General features: G+C 46.6%; 1 protein-coding gene across 2 annotated transcripts in view; it reads right to left on the reverse strand.

Moving 5' to 3' along the window:
• The window catches only part of RCOR1 (REST corepressor 1), a 666,190-nt gene that overhangs the window by 384,318 nt on the left and 267,233 nt on the right, over window positions 1-14,639 (reverse strand). For both annotated transcript variants that reach the window (XM_069207302.1, XM_069207303.1), the window contains exon 8: window positions 10,628-10,672. In XM_069207302.1, coding sequence (XP_069063403.1) covers window positions 10,628-10,672 — 45 coding nt within the window. The remainder of the gene's footprint in view (window positions 1-10,627; window positions 10,673-14,639) is intronic.

Consider the following 14,639-nt stretch of genomic DNA (forward strand, 5'->3'; position numbering starts at 1 on the left):
GACAGAGGGTTCACAACTCCATCCTGGCCTCCTTGTTGCACTATCACATGGCTATGGCATTGTCTCTGAATACCTGCACTATGCTCCCTTTGAGAGAGGGAAGAAATGCTTTCAATGCTAGTTTGACTGCCCAGAGTTCCAATAGGTTGATGTGGAGTCTGGACTCCACCGGAGGCCAGATGCCTCTGATCTCCGCCTCTACCAAATGTCTGCCCCATCCTAGGAGTGACACATCTGTTCCTACTGTCAGATCTGGGTGGGGAAGGGAGAGAGATCTGTCTCTGGGACTATTGTGGTTCATTAACTACCACTGCAGATCTCGTGCAGTTCCCTTTGAGATGGGGCCCATGTTGGAAAGATTCCCCTGATAATGCGCTCACTGAAACTGGTTCCAGAGCAGACAAAAATTAAGCCAGAGTGAGCATTTTGAACTTTTTATTTTTGAGGAAGAGATTGAGGGGCCGAAGGTGTAGGATAGGGCGAAGGGCCTTGTCCTATTTGGGTACCAGAAAGTAGCAAGACTAGCAACCACAACCTACTTCTGGCACAGGGATGCTCTCTATGGCTCCCTTGGCCAAGAGAGCCGTAACCTCCTCGCAGAGAAGTGCCAAGTGATCCACTGTCATTTGATCATAGGATGGTGGCATGGATAGAGGGGTAGTCTTGAAGGGGAGGGAGTAGCCCCTTTACACAATAGGCAAAACCCACCTGTCTGATGTGATGGATTGCCAGCAGAGCAGGTGATGGCAAATCCTGCCTCCAACTGGTCGCTGATAGGGAATTGTCAGACTAGGATGGTTTGGTAGTAGCTGCAGAAGGGGAGGAGTTGGTGGGTAGCAGGGGGCAGCAGACTTGCCAAACCACAGGCTCCCCAATCCACAAGGCCACGCAGAGGCTGAGCAGCACGTGCAGCACAGTGCCTGGAAGACAACAGACGTGGCTGGGCGCCCCTTCCATAGCCACGAACAGGGCAAAAAGCAGACAGTGAGGGATGAGGGGCAGCCACAAGGCCCAAGGAACTGGCTGTAGTCCGCTTTCTCTCCGTCAAAGGGCATGTCCATAAGGTTGGACTGTGCATCCCCCTCAAAAAGCCAGACATCCTCAACCAGGCGTGGCGCCTCAGGGCCACCGTGGGTGCAACTGCTTTCCCCTGTGAGTCGGTCATTTCCAGTCCACACTAGATCATGAACTTTGCTGCACCTCTCCCATCAGAAACCGCTTGAGAGGGTACAGGCTGGGATCTGTGGAAGCACTTGCCCAACCGTATCAAAGCGTGTGGAAAAGGCAAGACGTTTTGACAGACCACAATACCAGGCTTCCCAAAGTGGCCCAGCCTCTTGGATTCCCTATCCAGATGGTGCGGAAGGGAACGCGTCCTGTGATGTAGAGGGTTGGATAACCCAGCTCTTGTGGGTCTGGGTGTTGCATCAGGAACACTGGGCCAGTCTGAGCAGGGCGGTGGCGGCTGGCAAACGTCCTGTTCACAGGACCCTCAGGTGCTGGGTTTGGACCAAGTACCCAGCTGGACATCAGTAAGGGCTTCATTAAGGGCAATAGGGGTTCAAATGATGAAGCCCAAGGCTGAAACACCGCATTCAGGAGGCTAGTCCTGACTGCCACCGAAGGCACCTCGAGGCCCAGAACCTTGGCTGCTCTCTGCACCATCGAATAGGACGGTCCCCTCCTCCTTAGCCACAACAGGGGGAGAAAGCACACCAGTGTCTGGGGAAGTATCCAGACCACTGGCTTCACCCATGTCCGTATGCCAGTCCACAGGGTCTTGGAGCTGATATTCCAAAGGGTCCAGCAACCCGTCCCATTCCTCACCATACCCCAAACCCATAAGAGTCAGGATCTGACAGAGGGCAATGACCCTTTCGGCATCTGATTCAGCATCAAGCAATGCTGGTCCAACTCCGTGTCAGAGTCGGCAATGAGGATCGTGTTGACGCTTCCTGGGGGCCTGGAAAGCTGGACACAATGTCTTGGCATTTTGCATCTTCTTGACTTGCAAATAGGTTTATGCTTTATTCCTCCCTTCCTTTTTAACTCTTGCTGTGACAAACACTAAATCCTCCAAAGCGCCCCATGGCTTGTGACCATTTGTTCCATAACCATCCTGTAGAGGTCACATATGCAGTCTGGCATGTGGTATGAGGGGCAGCACTGGGACCGTCGAAGTCAGAACCCGCATAGGGGAAGATCGACTGACACTGGTTCAGAGCCATGAAACAGATTCATGGGTGCTCCCTCCCAGGCTAAAGGTGCTGGCGCCGAACCTGAGGGGGGGCCCCTCCTGACTCAGCGGGGCCTAAAGGTGCTCCAGCAGAGTCGAACAGTCCAAAAATGAGGCGCATGGCCACATAAAACTCTGACTTGGGCAGGGGTTGCTCCGGCACCCCAGAAACCTTCTCCCTCGTCTGGTCAGCTGGGGTGAAGTTGAAGAACATTTGTACTTCTTTATTTTCTTCTTGTGCCTTGACTTACCCAATTGCCTCGAGGACTCGGAGTGGGATGACAATGGAGGGGCACTCTGCGACCAATCTCTGGACCTTCCTCTGGACGAAGACCGGGACCTACGCAGAGCCAAGCACCAGGCTGCCATGAACTTTAAGGACCACTTCCTCAAAGCTTTCAGATTTATGGCCCAACACTCTGAGAATGACTTCGGATCATGGTCGGGATCCAAATATCAAAGACAGACGAGGTACGGATCCGTAACAGCTATCACCCGATGATAGGACCCGCCGGGCTTGAATACGGTCTTACGAGTAGACATCCTCAACGCACCAGGAGTGTAGACACTCAAAATTCTTTGACAAAAAGTGAAAAAAAGACCAGCTAAAAAGTGACTGAGGAGTAGCTCTTCCTTCAGATCAGCGCTGGCTGCAGAGGAAAGAAAAACTGACATCAGTGCGCTGGGGTGCCACCTACATAGGACCAGTGTGATGTCATTTCCTGCTGGATGACATCAATGACTGATGCAAAGCAGATGGACACCACCTAATGGGTCCCAGGGGTACCGCTTGAGAAAAATCCCTGGAACTAGACGGATGCCTGAGGAAATTGAGGTAAGGAATCTGTAACTAGATGTCTATCAGATTGTTAGGATTTGTCCTCTGGACATTTCTAGTAGGTCCGAGTACCATGTCTGTCTGGCTCATTGCAGAGCGATGTGTATGAGTAACGTCCCTGGCTGTCTGCCTTGTCTAGTACCCTTGGGATCAGCAGAATCAGTGGAAAGGCATATACACATCTCCCTGACCAGTCTATCAACAGGGTATTCCCCCTGAACTGGTGGCATGGAAACCTGGACACGATGTCTTGGCATTTCACATCTTCTGGACTGTTGAGGTATAACATCATTGTTGTGTTTGTTTAGTTAACCACTGTGTACGCTCAAATGCACTGGGAATGCTTTCAGCACCAGGAAAACAGTCATCAGTCCCAGGTAGTTTATGCGCTTCACAGCTCAGCTCCCGAGTCATCTGACCTTCAGATTGTAAGTGTGCTCCCCAGCCCTTGTGGGAAGTGTCCGTCGTTATGGTCACTGTGGGAGATGGTAATTTGAAAGGTTATCATATTTTCACATTTGTTGGGTTGCTGCATTTTATTTCCTTTTTAACCCTTGCTGTGACAATCACTAAATCGTCCAAAGCTCCCCATGGCTTGCAACCTTTTGTTCCAAACCCATCCAGTGGGGTCACATATGTAATCTGGCATGCAGTATGAGTGGGATGCATGATGCCAAGATGCCCATGAATTTCATGATAGGCTTCACTGTCAGAGACTGCCCCTTCTTGTAGTGGCCAGCTTGCTCTGCTTTTATTCTCGCCCGGATATGCACATACTGTTCTTGAGTCCAGTGTTACCACCAAGAACATCTTCACCTGCTCCACATGAGGTGCCGATTTCTCCGGTTTATTGTGAATCAAAGGCACTGTAGCGTGGTGATGACTGTTTACATGTCTTGGTGGCATTCTTGTTTTGAGTTTACCTTTACCAGTCAATCCTCAAACCCTTGTCCCGCCCCCAGACCAAACCCTCTGAGCTCCGCATGAAAGGGTTGACTCGCCAGATGTTGCCAATGTAGGATGGTGTGTGGGTTGTTGGCCAAAGCCTTGCTGTTGCTATGTGGCTGGCGAGAAAATTCCCCCACCTCTTCGGGACTCCTTTACTCCAGAAGAAATGTCTGAATTGCAAGGCCCCCAAGGCCTTTGCTGTTTCGTTATCCTCCTTTATCTGCTCGAGTGCCTCCTCTAACACAGTACTGAAAAAGGCTTCCCCTGTGAAAGGCAGGTTGATGATGGATGTGTGCACCACTGCTTTGAACCCTGACACTACGAGCCATGCATGACACCTGATGGTGGTGCTCGTGCACCTTTGCCTGCTGGTGGTATCCAATGCGTCCAGTGCTGATTGAGGACAGGAGTGGACAATGTTTTTGCCCTCTTGGTTCACTGCATTTGCCCTCATTTTAAGTTCCTCTGGAAAGTTCTGCACAAGCCTTTCAATTTCCTCCCACTGCTGGTGGTCGTACCTTTTGAGGTGTGCACTGGAATTCACAATTATCCATTGCGTCACCCCCTCCCTTTCTCTAACCACCAGGTACATTTTTTTGCTCTCCTCTGGTGATGGCCCGACCGGTGTGGGGGGTTTATTCCTCTTCCAGGCTGTTGACACTATGATAGAGTCTGCCGGTACATTCCATTTAATGTACTGGGGATCTTAGGTGGAATCCTTATATTTTTTTTCCACTTGAAGAGTAATAGCTCTGGCGGTGGATTGTTCTTTGAAAAATGTCTGTCTGGTCCAGTATGCTGGGAAGCATGGGTAGGTACAGGTTTGCTTTCTGTGATGGCATAAGGGTTGAGGAGGAAGCATGATTCCTCCCTCTCTTCTTTGAGCTGGACCTCATACGTGTCTGCCACCCTCTTGAACAGTCCATTGTACATGGACGGGTCTTCCGGGGGGAAGAGGGCCTTGAGGGGTTGCGGTCGATACCCTCCTGGGAGCATTCACTGTCGAGATCCTGCTATTAGTCAAACAGGCCCTGCTCCTCTAGTGGTGATTTTGTCTTCCCTTTTGTTGAAAAGGTCTTCCTTCTCCTCCTTGTGCTTCTCTGGGTCAAAGGAGCCTCGACGTCCAGTAGGTCGTCAACCAAACACCTCGACTCCAAGGGTTTTGTGGTGATGCGGAATTCCTTCAAAGAATCCAACTCCTCCTGCCATCTCAGCCTCAAGTCGGTGCTTTTTTCTCTTGACCTCAAGTGAGCATTTGGCGTCTGTTGAGGAGAGTTTCCTCTTCTGGGCAGCTTGTTCTTTGCTTCCTTGCCTGCACTCCCTCCTTTGCGCCTGCTGGCGTCAAGAATTGTCTCAAAGGTTTGCCCCCCATATTGGTGCCCTTTAGTGTGGGTCATATGCGTCTCTTATGTTTGTGCCAACCTCTGGTCAAAGTGTGTTGAAGCCAATGTGGCTTTTGGGGCTTTAGGTTTGTTTGTTACCTTCTGCCTTTTCAGATTCTCTCACTGCCACTGCTTATGCTTTCTCGAAGATGATGATGCTACCTTCGGCATTCGACTCCCCTCGTTGTGCTGGCTCAGCTTCCTAAACATTTTTCTTGTCATCACTGGAGAGGCCCAGGTCCTTCAGGGATTCCTGTGGACTATGGGTATCTGCCCTGAGGTGGTGTGCCAGTCTGTTTGTCTTGTCTTGAGACGTGGGTACAAATGTGGGGCAGGCTTAATCTTTGGCATTACTTCAGGAGGTACAGGTTACCTCATGTGCATCCCTCTGCGCAAACATTTGGTGGCCGTTGGGGCAGAATTTAAAGAGGGGTGTTCTCCATATCCTTTAGCTGCCCCTCTCTTCTGCCTTCTCCAGACATGTGCTCCTCAACGATAGGGCTCCCTGTCAGGGTTGAGAAGGTTCCCCTCAGTCCTAGGTGTTTTTTATGGACTCTGGTAATTCTCTGTGCTTTTCTGTCAAACTTCTCTCTTCTTTCCGCAATTCTTCCATGATTCTTCAGAGCTTCTCCTCGGTGCTTCCAGATGTAACAGTGGAAAAAAGAATCTAAAGATAGCGACACCATACAGGAACTTTAAACTCTAAACGTCACCCAGGAGATGGGAAGGGACTTCCCAACAAATGGTGGTCGACAATACCCCAAAAAAACAAAAAAGAAGACTGACAAGGGACGATTTCAGACCCAACCACTAGGTGGTGGAGTAGATGCACAGCAAGTGAATCCAAAAAATAATATTTGCTACAAAATCTCGAAGGCGCAGAAGTGCTGGTTCTGCATGTTTTCAGTGGTGGAGACCAGATTGAGCCAAGGATCTCCCCATTCTCAGAAGGGACCTTGCGTCACCTCCGGGTGTAATTCCCATTTGTGATCTGCAAGGCATAAACAGTTGAGTTTGTCTGCTCTGGAGTTCAGAGATTCCACTTGGTGCTGCGCAACCAAGAAGATGGCAGGAACGACAGGGCAAGTTTAGAAATGCAGAGCCTCCTGGCATTGGGTCCACAACCTCACCTTGTCCTGTCTGTTGCAATACCACACAGCGGTGGTTTTGTCAGAGAACACTTGCACCAGCCCTTCATTAATGGATAGGAGCAAAGCTTTCAATGCCAAGTTGAAAACCCTGAACACTAGCACACTGATGTGTAGCTGAGACTGGGTTGGAGACCAGCGTGCTCTGATCTCCACCTCTCCTCTCAGTCACCACTGTCAGCTTCAGGTTGCGAAAGGAGAGGAAATGACTACTGACCCAATCGTGATCTGTCAGCCGCCACTACAGATCTTTTGCATTCCCTGTCAAAATCTGGACCAGGGGGGACTTCAGGCCCCACTGCAGGGCCTGCATGAGCCTTTGGGCGTGCTTTAGCAGAGGGACGCCCATCAGACCCAGTTTTCTTAGAGATCAGTGTCACCAAAATCTAGGACAGAGTTTAAAACATCAGGATCATAGGCCAGATCCGGAGGGTAGGTGCAGAACTGCATCATTTCCCGACAGCTCAGATGAAAGGGTGCATCTGAGAAGGAGTCAGTTGTTATTTTGGCGTGTGGATAGTGAACCCCAGCGAGTGGAGGAGGTTTGTCTTAGTCTGGAGATGGAAGACAACTTGCTAGGCCAAGACCACCTCCAGCAGCCAGTCGTTAAGTTATGGGAGGACTAGGACCTTCGACCTCCAAACGTGTGCTGCAACCACTGCCATCACTTATGTGGACACCCTGGAGGCACTTGTACGGCCCACGGGGAGCACAGTCAAATAAAAAGGATTGTAGCCTACTCAGAACCGCAAGTAATGCCAGTGAGCTAAGAGGATGGGGATGTGGAATATGTATCCAGCAAGTCTAACACTACCATCCAAGTCTCCAGGGCAGACAGTCCCCGAGACAAGGTGAGCATCTTGAATTTCCCTATTCAGAGAGTCACTATGAGAGCTCAGATTTAGTATGGTGGAGGCCTTCTATCCTTTTTCAGCACCAGAAAGTAGAAGATATAACAACCACATCCTACTTCTGGCTAACAGAGCCATCAATTCCTGACACAGCAAGTAAATATTATCCTCCATCAGTTGTTATGGGGTTGGTGGCAAAGGTGAAAGGGTTGTCATAGACTCCCATTGTAGTAACAAAACTGCTGGATTTTGGGTGGCAGCACCACCGAGTATGGGGGACGGAGTCTGATCTTGCATCGTGTGACAGCTGTCTGCCTAGCGCTTCCGGCTAGCTACCAGCATCTCACCAATACCAAAAGTAAGAGTGATTTGTGGCAGCCTATCGCATGACACTTAAGACTCTTTAGGGAAGTCATTGTGGAGCAGATCGTACCCCTGTCTCTCAGTTACGCAAATCTAATACATACAAGGACAAACAGAAGCAGATCTTAGTTCAATACATATTTTATTAACGTAAAAAGGCATGAACTGTGATTATGAGGCAAATGAAACAGCATTATCACAGCAGTGACCAGGAAAGTGTCATAATAGTGTCCCTAATATCCCTACCTACACTACTAAGTTTCTACATGAGAGCAAATCGCAGTGGTAGCTCCAATCCACTCTTCTGGTCATGGAAGGAAGCCCAACCCCATACCTGGATTCAGAGATGAAGAAGAGGTCTATTAGTCTGCCTGGAGTCTTCCACGTAGAGGAAGAGGAACCAAAAGACTTCAGCAGAAACTGCAACAATGTGCATCATGAGATGGCAAGCTGGCTGGAATGTCCCCTCTTCCCCGGATTTGGGCAGTGTGATGTTTTATAATAACATATCAAATATTAAAAGAACTGCCCTGACAACATCTATGCAGGATAGACAATGTACTGTTTAGACTGGCAATAACCAGTGAATATCGTTTACAGCCTTGGGTTGAGCACAGGATGAGAATGTTGTGCAAAGAAATGAATAACAAATTCTATGTGGAAAGGCAACTGATAATAGAATTTAAAAATTCCACTAAAATGAAGCTTTGCTGAATAAAAATAAAATGTACCTAGGTAACTCCCCTCCGGCCACTGCCCCCACTTTTTGCATGCCACTGCCCCCACTTTTTGCGGCAAGGCTGGAGGAGATAATGAGAAAAACAAGGAGGAGTCACCCACCAGTCAGGACATCCGCTAAGGTGTCCTGAGCTGAGGTGACCACTGCCTTCAGAAATCCTCCATCTTGAGTTTGTAGGATTTCCCCAATAGGATTAGGGATGTGCCCCCCTCCCCACAGGGAGGAGGCACAAAGAGTGTAGCCACCCTCAAGGACAGTAGCCATTGGCTACTGCCCTACCAGACTTAAACACACCCCTAAATTCAGTATTTAGGGGCTCCCCAGATCCCTGGAAATCAGATTCCTGCAACCTGAAGAAAGAAGGACTGCAGACCTACAAGCCTGCAGAGAAGAAGGAAGACGGCAACTGATTTGGCCTCAGCCCTACCAGCCTGTCTCCAACTTCAAAAACCTGCTCCAGCGAAGCATCCGACAGGGACCACCCACCTCTGAAGCGTCAGAGGACTGCCCTGGACTACAGGACCAAGATACACCCGTGAACAGCGGCCCTGTTCAAAACCAGCTACTTGTTTGCAACAAAGAAGCAACTTCCAAGGACTTCATGTTTCCCGCCGGAAGTGTGAGACTCTACACTCGGCACCAGATGCCCCTGGCTCGACCTGCAGAAAACCAACACCTCAGGGAGGACTCCCCGGTGACTGCGAGCCCGTGAGTAACCAGAGGCTCCCCCTGACCGTGACTGCCTGTAACAAGGAACCCGACGCCTGGAACCAACAATGCACCCGCAGCCCCCAGGACCTGAAGGAACCGAACTTTGACGCAGGAGTGACCCCCAGGCGACCCTCTGCCTAGCCCAGGTGGTGGCTGTCCTGAGAAGCCCCCCCCCCCCCCGCCTGCACCGCTAGAGTGACCCCCGGGTCCCTCCATTGAAACCTGTACAAAACCCGACGCCTGATTTGCACACTACACCCGGCCGCCCCTGTGCCACTGAGGGTGTGTTTTGTGTGCCTACTTGTGTCCCACCCAGTGCTCTACAAAACTACACCTTGTCTGCCCCTCGAGTACACAGGTACTTACCTGCTGGCAGACTGGAACCGGAGCACCCCTGTTCTCCATAGGCGCCTATGTGTTTTGGGCACCTCTTTGACCTCTGCACCTGACCGGCTGTGAGCTGCTGGTGTGGTAACGTTGGGGTTGCCTTAAACCCTCAACGGTGGGCTGCCTATGCCCCAGGACTGAGACTTGTAAGTGTTTTACCTACCTCCTAATCTAACCTTTACTTACCTCCCCCAGGAACTGTTGATTTTTGCACTAAGTGTCCGCTTTGAAAATAGCTTATTGCCATTTTTACAAAGACTGTACATGATCCTGTTTTCATTCAAAGTTCCTAAAGTATCTAAGGGAAGTGCCTTACATTTAAAGTATTAACTGTAAATCTTGAACCTGTGGTTCTTAAAATAAACTAAGAAAAGATTTTTCAATATAAAAACCTATTGGCCTGGAGTAAGTCTTTGAGTGTGTGTTCCTCATTTATTGCCTGCGTGTGTACAACAAATGCTTAATGCTACCGTCTGATAAGCCTACTGCTCGACCACACTACCACAAAATAGAGCATTAGAATTATCTAATTTTGCCACTATCTTACCTCTAAGGGGAACCCTTGGACACTGCACACTATTTCTTACTTTTAAAAGAAAACAATCTAACATGGAGTCGATGCCCATGCGCAATGGAACCGAAGAGTCGATCCTGTTGCTCGGAAACACTTCTTCGAAGAAAAACAACTTGTAACACTCCGAGCCCAACACGAGATGGCAGAAGTATAATGCACAGCATCTGTATCTGCAGCTACACATGCCACCAAACATATATATATATATATACACACACACACACACACACACACACACACAAAGCCTAATGTATGACAAATTAAGAATTGCTGTTGGAACATCTGTCAGTGGTCTGCCTACGATCGGGTTAATTAAAATTCACACACACTTCCTAAAAAACGTTCACTTCTTGTACTGTTTCCACAAGTGCAGTGCTTTGATAACTTGAGTGGCATCTGATGACTCAAGAACAATTCTAAAGCATGTACTGCCAGATGAATGTGCTTTACCTGTGGTGGTGGAGAAGGAATTCTTGGCTGCAACAGTTTTTGTACCTAAAAGTGTGAGAAAAAAAAAAGAAAATCACAAAAAGAAAGTAGTGTACATTTGGTTAAGACAATATCACTGAAACATATTAGATGCCTACTGAAAGTATCTTTTCAGATTTACATTTTCTAGAACAACTGTTCTAAACAGTACAATATTAAAAGTTCAGCTGCTTAAGAACCAGTCTTGCGTCTGCAAACCCCAGGGCAAAATCAGACCTTAAAATGGACACCAGGAGAAAAGCTTATTCATCCAACGGTAACAGGGACGTCATAGTTAGGTTCACATTTTACACACACAAAACATTAGAAAATCAGTTATAGTTTCTTCAGATAAGGATAACTATAACTGTTGCCCTAAGGTAACTATAACTCATGCCCAACAGGCAGTTTACTCATCAATAATTTTATAACAAATGTTGTAATTAGGTTATCAATGATGGTATAGAAGATGTCATGAGTGATGCAACATGTGGGATAATTAACAGTGCATGGTGAGGGTTTGAGTTGTACTTACCTTAGGACAAAAGTTAGTTTCATCAGATAAGTATAATTATAACTGATGAATTTCTATGGTTTTGCGTGTAAAATGTGAACCTAATTAGAACGTCTTTGTAACCTTTATTTTTGTCAGTGAATGTTTACGGTTTTTAATGCAATTCCCTACCTATAACGTCCATGTAACCTTTTCAGAGTGTGTGTGTAGATGATATATATGGAAAATGTCACTTACCCGATGTACATCTGTTCGCGGCATGTTCCACTGCAGATTCACATGCTGTGCATATACTTCTGCCATCTAGTGTTGGGCTCTAGAGTATTACAAGTAATTTTTCTTCGAAGAAGTGTTTCCAAGTCACGGGATCAAGTGACGACTCCTCTTCGGTTCCATTGCACATGGGCATCGACTCCATGTTAGATTGTTTTCCCACAGAGGGTAAGGTAGGAGTGATAGAGTATAAAGAAAAGAGATGTCCATGCTAATGGAATGTTAAATATATATATAATATGTACAAATGTTGTTACCTTCAATGACTACAGGCAGCCAGGGAGGTGGGATGGTGCATGTGAATCTGCAGCAGAACATGCCATGAACAGATGTACAGTGGTTAAGTGACATTTTCCGTTCAATGGCATGTGTAGCTGCAGATACACATGCTGTGCATAGACTACAAAGCAGTTAGTTCTCCCGTAAAAGCTGTGGTTAGCCTGTAGGAGTTGAAGTTGTTTGAAATAATGTTCTGAGTACAGCTTGCCCTACTGTGGCTTGCTGTGTTGCTAAAACATCTACACAATAGTGTTTAGTGAATGTATATGGTGTTGACCAAGTAGCTGCTTTACATATTTCAGCCATTGGTATATGTCCTAAAAAAAACATTGTAGCACCTTTCTTCCTTGTGGAATGTGCTTTAGGAGCAACTAAGAGTTGCCTTTTGGCTTTAATATAGCATGTTTCGATGCATCTTACTGTCCATCTTGCTAATCTTGGTTTTGAAATGGGGTTACCTGTATGAGGGTTTTGAAAGGCTACAAACAGCTGTTTAGTTTTTCTGAATGGGTTTATTCTATCTATATAATACTTTAGTGCTCTTTTAATGTCTAATGTATGTAGAGCTATTTCTGCCACAGAATCTGGCTGTGGGAAGAAGACTGGTAGTTCCACTGATTGATTGATATGAAAAGGTGATACTACTTTTGGAAGAAATTTGAGGTTAGTTCGTAGTACAACTTTATGTTTGTGTACTTGTATGAACGGTTCTTCAATTGTGAAAGCTTGAATCTCACTGACTCTTCGCAACAATGTAACTGCGACTAGGAAAGCAACCTTCCATGTTAAGAATTGCATTTGACATGAGTGCATAGGTTCAAATGGTAGGCTCATAAGTTACGTAAGCACTATGTTTAAATTCCAAGAAGGAACTGGTGGTGTCCTGGGTGGAATGATGCATTTTAAGCCTTCCATCAAGGCTTTAATAATAGGAACTTTAAATAAAGAGCTGTGCTGTATATTTTGTAAATATGCTGAAGTTGCAGTAAGATGTATTTTTATGGAAGAGAATGCAAAATGTGATTTTTATAAATGAAGTAAATCGCATACAATAGCTTGTATTGATGCTGTAAGAGGGGCAATCTGTTTAGATTGACAGTAATATAGAAATATTTTCCATTTGTTAGCATAGCACTGTCTAGTAGTGGGTTTTCTTGCTTGCTTAATCACATCCATACATTCTGATGGTAGTTGTAAATACCCAAACTTTATGATCTCAGGAGCCAAATCGCCAGGTTGAGTGTGTTGGGATTTAGGTGTCTGATGTGCCCTTTGTTTTGTGTCAACAGGTCTGGTCTGTTTGAGAGTTTGGAGTGTGGTACTACTGATAAGTCTAATAATGTTGTGTACCACGGTTGACAGGCCCACGTTGGTGCTATGAGAATCATATTGAGTGAGTTTTGACGCAATTTGTTGACTACAAATGGAATGAGTGAGAGAGGAGGGAAAAGCATAAGCAAATATCCCTGACCAATTGATCCATATAGCATTGCCCTTGGATAGGGGATGCGGGTGTCTGGATGCAAAGCTTTGGCATTTTGCGTTTGTTTGTGGCGAACAGATCTATTTTTGGTGTTCCCCACTGTTGAAAGTATTTTTGAAGTACTCGAGGGTGAATCTCCCACTCGTGTGTTTGTTGATGATTTCTGCTGAGAACATCTGCGAGTTGGTTGTGTACCCCTGGAATGATTTGTGCAACCAGGTGAATTTGGCTGTGTATTGCCCATTTCCAAATTTTCTGAGCTAGGAGGGAGAGTTGGGATGAATGTGTTCCTCCTTGCTTGTTTAGGTAATACAAGGTGGTCATGTTGTCTGTTTGGTTGAGGACATTCTTCTGTGTTAGAAGAGGCTGAAAAGCTTTGAGTGCTAGTAAGACAGCTAACAATTCTTAGTGAGTTATGTGTCGCTGTTTGTGTTGGGCATCCCATTGTCCTTGGATGTTGTGATTTTTGATGTGAGCTCCCCAGTCAATCATTGATGCATCTGTTGTAATTATGGTCTGAGGCACAGGGTCTTGAAATGGCCACCCTTTGTTTAGATTTGTGGAATTCCACCACTGAAGGGACATGCTTGTTTGGCGGTCTATCAACACTAGATCTTGAAGTTGACCGTGCGCCTGTGACCATTGTTGGTCAAGGCATTGTTGTAAGGGCCGCATGTTTAGTCTTGCATGTGAAACAATCGCAATACATGATGCCATCATCCCTAACCTTTTCATGACAAATCTGACAGTGTAGTGTTGACCTGTTTGTATCTGTGCAAGTATATTTTGGAATGCTTGAATTCTTCGCATATTTGGGCTTGCTAGCGTTTTTCGAGTATTTAGTATTGCACCTAAATACTGTTGTATTTGCGCAGGTTGTAGTTGCGACTTTTGGTAATTTATTGAGAACCCTGCAGGGTTTGTATTACGTAATGTGCATGTTTTTGACACTGCGTATGACTGTTTGATTTTATTAGCCAATCGTCTCGATATGGAAAGACATGTACATGTTGTCTTCTTACGTAGGCTGCAACTACCACTAGGCACTTTGTGAATACCTTTGGAGCTGTTGTTATTCCGAAGGGTAACACTTTGAACTGATAGTGCTCTCCTTGAATGACAAACCTGAGATATTTTCTGTGCGCCGGATGGATGGGTATATGAAAATACACATCCGTGAGGTCTAATGTTGCCATGAAATTGTGTTTTTGAAGTAGTGGGATAACATCCTGGAGAGTTACCATGTGAAAGTGTTCTGAGAGGATGCAAAGGTTGAGGGTCCTGAGATCTAATATTGGTCTTAGGGTGCCATCCTTTTTGGGAATGAGGAAGTATAGTGAGTAAACTCCCGTCCATTTTTTATTTTGTGGCACGGGTTCTATTGCTTGTTTGAGTAATAGAGATTTTACTTCTTCCTGTGCTCTGTGGATAATTTGTATGGTTTT

The sequence above is a fragment of the Pleurodeles waltl genome, chromosome 9 (assembly GCF_031143425.1).
Source record: "Pleurodeles waltl isolate 20211129_DDA chromosome 9, aPleWal1.hap1.20221129, whole genome shotgun sequence".
Taxonomy (NCBI): domain Eukaryota; kingdom Metazoa; phylum Chordata; class Amphibia; order Caudata; family Salamandridae; genus Pleurodeles; species Pleurodeles waltl.